This window comes from Mus caroli, unplaced genomic scaffold (genome assembly GCF_978045245.1).
Source record: "Mus caroli unplaced genomic scaffold, Mus_caroli_1 scaffold_1, whole genome shotgun sequence".
Classification (NCBI taxonomy): Eukaryota; Metazoa; Chordata; class Mammalia; order Rodentia; family Muridae; genus Mus; species Mus caroli.
The window spans coordinates 81,743,935-81,749,934 of NW_028227256.1; the positions used below are offsets into that span (position 1 = coordinate 81,743,935).

At 48.3% G+C, this 6,000-nt stretch overlaps 1 protein-coding gene across 1 annotated transcript in view; it reads right to left on the reverse strand.

Moving 5' to 3' along the window:
• The window catches only part of Dner (delta/notch like EGF repeat containing), a 308,211-nt gene extending 302,574 nt beyond the window's left edge, over positions 1-5,637 (reverse strand). Inside the window, exon 1 of the mRNA XM_021173483.3 lies at positions 5,201-5,637. Within this exon, the coding sequence (XP_021029142.1) occupies positions 5,201-5,476 (276 nt within the window). The 5' untranslated portion in view covers positions 5,477-5,637. The remainder of the gene's footprint in view (positions 1-5,200) is intronic.
• Between the last annotated feature and the right edge of the window lie 363 nt (positions 5,638-6,000).

The window sequence follows — 6,000 nt, forward strand, 5'->3', positions numbered from 1 at the left end:
CCCTGACACAGACCAATGGATAAGTCAGAGTCTGGAGGACAGAGAACACTAAAACCTAGACACTCGTACTTGTTAAAGCTCCATTGCGGTTGAATAAGAAGCCAAGACTGGCCTCCATTGTAGGTGAAAGGATTGCAGGCGGGGTAACTAGGACGACATCTTGTCTATAAAACTGTCATGCTGGTGGATGTTCTACTGGGGGCCTGGATTCTGCAGCGACTGTCCTGGGTTGAATAACTTTGACCACAGCTGCCTCCTGAGCTGGAGACGACGTCTAAAATTACAGCCAGACATTCTGCTTTCTGACTCAAATGCCCTTCAACTGCAGGCTAGGTTTTCTTCCCCCGTGGATGCCCATGAAACGAGGACACAAACAAAGCCACCCTGGATGTTGGGTACCATGTCATGAGATACTTAAGCAAAGATGCTAAAGACGGGAATGTGTTTTGTCAAGTGGCCAGGCTGTGGAAGGTGATGTTTCCTATGAATGGCTGAAAATACCATTCACAGATATAAGAAAAGCATAGAAAAATCAACTGTTTCCCTCTTTTCTTAAAACTGTTACAAGAATTTTGACACTTAAAAAAAAAAAAAAAACCTCTTTCATTTCAAAAGGAAATATCAGTTCACTGGAAATTTTACTCAGCAAACATTTGTTTCAGAATAAAAGGGCAAAAGTTATGATAATTTGCAGTTTTCAAACCTATGACACGGTATCCCTAGTAGAAAGAAAACCTTGAACCTGTTTAGTGAAGGAAAAGCTCTACAGACACTGACTTAACTGGCAAAACTGGATCTTCAACAGGAAAAAAATAAGGTCTTTTTACTTTCTGTTCATGTACCACTTTCCATTGTTCCAAATATTTTAAACAGTCATTCTTATGCCTGTAATGCATGCCTGCAACCGAACACTAAGGAGGCTGAGACAAGAGGAGCCCACGTTCTTACACAGTCTGTGCTATGTAGTGAGGCTGTCTCAAGAGAATAGCAGAGACAACGAGATGGCTCAGTGGAGAAAGGCACTTGCCACCAACACTGACAATCTGAGTGTGGTCACAACCCCTGGAACCCATATTGAGCGAGGGGAGAACTGACTCCTTAAAGTCACCTTCTGACCTTCCCGCCACCACAAAAATGAATGAAGGCATAAAAATCGATCATTGTCTCTATTCTCATACACGCCTTTATTCTTCTGAGATTCTCATTTGTGATTTCACAGTTCCTGGAAAGAAAATATGGCAGGTAGTAGTAGTCCATTTCAGAGACAGGAACATTGAGGTTTAGGGACAGTGAGTGCAAAACAATTCATAGAGAAGCCAGAGAGAGAGAAAGAGAGAGAGAGAGAGAGAGAGAGAGAGAGAGAGAGAGAGAGAGAGAGAGAATGAATTTAGACACTGTAATTGATTGCTGTTAGTTTGCAGATACCACAGTAAAGGGCACAATAAAAGTATATGCGCGCTCTCTTTGCCTCTCGAATGTGCAAGTTGTGTGTGCTTGTGTGTTTAAAAGTCCAGTAAAAGGACTGATGAAATGCAAAGAATCAGACCCTTTAGTTATCGCAAATTTGCAAGACTGTTTCCATCCTCACAACACCAAAAATATTCTCAGTCAGAAGTGGATTTGTTCATCTGAAACATTGTTTTGAATTAGCATGGAAGAGGAGATTCTAGAATCAGCTTAATGAGTACCATTAACTTAAATAAAAATGGCTACTAAGTGTCCCCCTATTTCTCCAAGTGCAGAAATTGATACATTTCTGTTTTCATTTCAGAGGATAAATTTCTTAGGGAATGTGTGATTAAAAAAAACAAACAAACAGGTGTCTAACTGCTTGCATATTTGGCAAAGTATTCTTTCATTAAAATAAAATAAACCTTGCAAACAAATAATCCCTAGCTTTGGTGGCTACCCCAGTAGAAAGTAGATGAGAATTCTACCACTGAACCAACCATGTGATTAGGGCCAAGAAGGCAGATGCCTCTGTACCTCTCAACAGAAGGGAACGACAGGCCAGACACTGGTAACTGCCACCTTCCTGCATCCCCAGTCTCTTGGGGGACTTGAAGGAGGAGGGGTTTGTTTCATTGGTTGGTTTTGAGACAGAGTCACTCTGTAGCCCAGGCTAGCCTGGGCTCTCTGCCTCCATGGCAAGAGTGATTGGATGACAAGTGTGCACCACCATGCCCAGCTCATTTCTCTTATCCAGTATCCATTCACTTGCCATTGTAGTAAGGTATCCCAATAGGACCTGTAATCATAATGATTTGAACAAGCAGGAAAAGGAGGAGACCAGCCTGTGATAATGGAGTTAAGGGGTTGAGCTGCAGATTCATCATTCAGGGGCCAGCATGTGAGCCTCCCAATCGCAGGCATCAAAAGAGGGAGTGCCAGGTTGCTTATCAGCTTGCCTGGATATAGACTGAGGAGAAAAATCAGCAGGCAAGCCTCAAGAGCTTCGGGCCATCAAATGCCATGGCCAACAGGCTCCTCATGACAAACACAGCAGGGCAGTTTGATGAGGAGGAAGCTGCACCGCAACTGTCTCCATCACCTCTCATCATGGGTTTAACAGAAGCAGTTGGACTTTAAAACCTGCACCACCCCATTACCAGATCCTGTAAGGGCCCAGAAACATGAAAGACAGCAGATTCGTGATTTTTGAGGTTTTGCTATTGTTTTATTTACATTTCTCAAAACAAAACGAGACCTCGGGTGACCATGAGGGGTGGTTGTGAGCTACCACATGGTTGCTAGGATTTGAACTCAGGGCCTTGAGAAGAGCAGTCAGTGCTCTTACCCACTGAGCCACTGAGCCACCTCACCAGCCCTTGGGTTTGGTTTTAAGGCACAGTCTATTGTGATCCAGGCTGGCTTTGAACTTGCTAAGTAGTCCCAGATGACCTTGGACTCCTGATCCTCCTGCCTCCAACTCCCAGGTGCTATACCACCACACCCAGCACTTATTTGTACGTAGGTTTCTGTTCTTTTGTTTTCTTTTTCTGTCTTCTCTGCTAAGGCTGCCTTCTGTGTATTGTTTTCTGATACCATAGAAAATGAGAATGAGTCTTACTGTGAGCTCATGAAAGATTCAATTAAAATCGCCAGGAATCAATTTTTTTATGGGCTATAAAGCTCTGAATCATCTAGTAAGTTCTTCCGAGTAACTGAGTCTAATCAAGTTCCCACTTTGCTCATCTTCCTGGTTAGACTTGCAGATGCCTTCCTCTCCCCACTCCGCTCTCAGAGCATGTTGTGTTGCTTCTCCTTGGGCGGGCAGACTCACACAGCCGAACCTGCCTTGAGCAGGAGCTGTAGAAGAAACCCAACTCTGTTGTGAACCAATTGCTTCTGGAATAGTGATGGCCCTTCTGGATTAATTACCTTAGAAATTGAACCAAAGATTTGTGCTTCTCTGTTACCATCTTTGGGAGAGCAATAGAGTTCTTTCCCTCTTTTGAATATTTTCTATATCCATTTTTAGAGTCACACAAAAATGTCAGAGTTGTATTAAAGGCCCAATGTCTAATTAGCTTTCTCTTTTTACCTAAATTGATATTTCTCCTCTCCTTTCCGCTTCTACTACACCCTGAGTCTAAATCACCTATTTCTCTCAAAGAAGGAACCCAGCCATGCAAACATAGAGGCAGTCAGACATCTCAATTCTTCAGGAAAATCTATCATCCTCCAGGAGAGAAAAAAAGTGTATAAACCCATCCTCTGACTTCAACCTGCTGGTCTCTGCTTTACAACGGCCAGATTTTGTCCCCGATAGTTTGAACAGCTCTACAAGTCTTTTCCCCACAAGAATGCTCAGGTCTAAAGCCTGCTGAATGTTCATACCATACAAGAGCCCATCATCACCCTCTCCTTTCCCTGGAGGGAATTAAGACCAGTTAACAAAGAGAAGAACTAAAGCACTGGTAAAGTAGTAGGTCTCCAGTTTTGGCCACTATAGGGAAGAAAATTGTAATAGAAAAAAAAAAAAAAAAGGCTGTCTGCCAAGGTCAAGCCTCTTTATCCCACTCACTTCCATTTAAACAAATGAAAGCCTATCCCACTGGAAGGGTGCCCTCCTCCTCATTTAAAAGTAGAGCTGCTCAGAGCAGTCTTAAAGTCTTCCATCGGTGCATTAATTTATACAAAACAAACTCCTCCACCCTCAATGTAATAAAGAAAGCCGATCCAGATACGTTCCATCTTCCTGTGGTTTAATCTAGCTGTTTCAGATCAGTGTGTGTGTGTGTGTGTGTGTGTGTGTGTGTGTGTGTGGTGTGTGTGTGTATGTGTGTGTGTGTGTGTGTGTGCGTGCATGCGTGTGTGTGTGTGTGTGTGTGTTTCGTCTTCCTAAAGAATCAGCTGTGTGCACACAATGAGCTACCAATTCAACACTGAAAAAAACATTTGTAGGCTTTTTGAGCTTTAACACACTAGTCAAAGCGGCGTTTATTTTCTGTCAGATCCCTCTTGGACATTTTCAGTTCAAGGACGGTTACTGGCCACCTCCCATCCTTCACAGCATTACAGCTTCCTCAGACTCCCCAGCGCCCTGCTTGTGTCCTGGCTGTGAGTGCGGCCAGCCAGAAGGGCTACTCGGCAAGCCCCAGCTTGGTGCCCTCGAATGTCTCCACCTGTTCCAACATCACCACCACCTAAGCTCAGAAAGGGTTGGCCGCAGGCCAAAGAAGGCAGCTGTCCTCTCAGCCTCCAGCTGCCTTCCGGGTGGAAGAAAGAAAAGAAAGTGCCCCACCACCTAGCACAGAACCCACTATCCTGCCCCCATCCCGACCCCCACGAAATGCATTCTTGACCCACACCGGGTCCAGTAGAACCAGGGTCCAGTAGAACCAGCTCAGCTGGACATTGAACCCACAGGGAACTCCCAGAACTGACTTCTCTGCTCTTTCTCAATAGGCACCAAGCTGGTGCTCAACCTGGGCCTCCAGGAAGGGGCGCGCCACTTGGTGGCCAATGACAGATCCACGAGTACCAGAGATGGGGTGGCTGCCGGGCCCTGGAGCACAGGACACGCCCCGAGAGCCTTGGTTGGCATGGCCAAAGAACTGAGATAGACAGTAGAGTCTCACTTGTAGGGTGGGCCCCAGGTCTACGAACTCCCTTCCTAAAGTAACAGAGGCTATTATCTGGAGTGCTGGAGCCTGAGAGGATGAAGTGTCTCTGAGCGGTCGTAGTGTCCACTTACCTGGCAATAGGTGCCAGAGACCCCAGCGGGACAGGTGCAGCTGTAGCGGGGCTCAGCATCGGCCGCAGGATGCTCTTGGTCGGTCACCGAACGCGGAGTGCACACGCCCCCGTTCCGACAGGGCTGGGAGGCGCACGGTCCCGGAGCAGGCAGGGGCGCGGCGGACACCGGGCTAGCCAAGCAGCCGCTTTGGGGCCCAGCCCCCAGCAGCAGCGGCAGCAGAGCCAGCACGGGCAGCAGCGGGGCACCGGGCGCCTGGGCGCGGCGGGGAGGCATAGCGAGCGAAGAGAACGCAGAAGCTGGAGAGGAGCTGGGCGCGGTGACGGCGGCGCTGCTAGCGGCGGAGATGGCGGTGGCAGCGGCGCCAGCGGCTGGTGCTGCTCAGCGGGACCGGACGCCTCCTGCAGCTGCGGGAGCCCGTGGTTCCCCGGGCAACCGCGGGCGGGGCCGGGGGCGGGGCCCACGGAGGCTGGGCTCTCGGCTGGAGGACCCGGGATGGGAACCCTTCTGCTCCGCGTCTCAGCAAGTTGCAGGAAGGCTGTCTTCCGTCCCCAGCCTTAAGGGGTCAGAGTCGTGGGTGTGTCCAAAGGAAGGCAGGATGGCACAGAGGTGGGAGCCGTCGGCTGAGAGAGGGGAGAGAGGTGATGCTGGGGTAGAAAGTGACTGGAGAGGCCCCGGCAGCCTGAAAAGATCGCTTCAGATGGCTCGCAGCTGCCACTCGCGACCTCTTGGCGCAGAATCTGTGAAACCGCAGCAGGACCGGCCTGACCTTATTCTCACGAGTGCTCCACCCGCTCCTA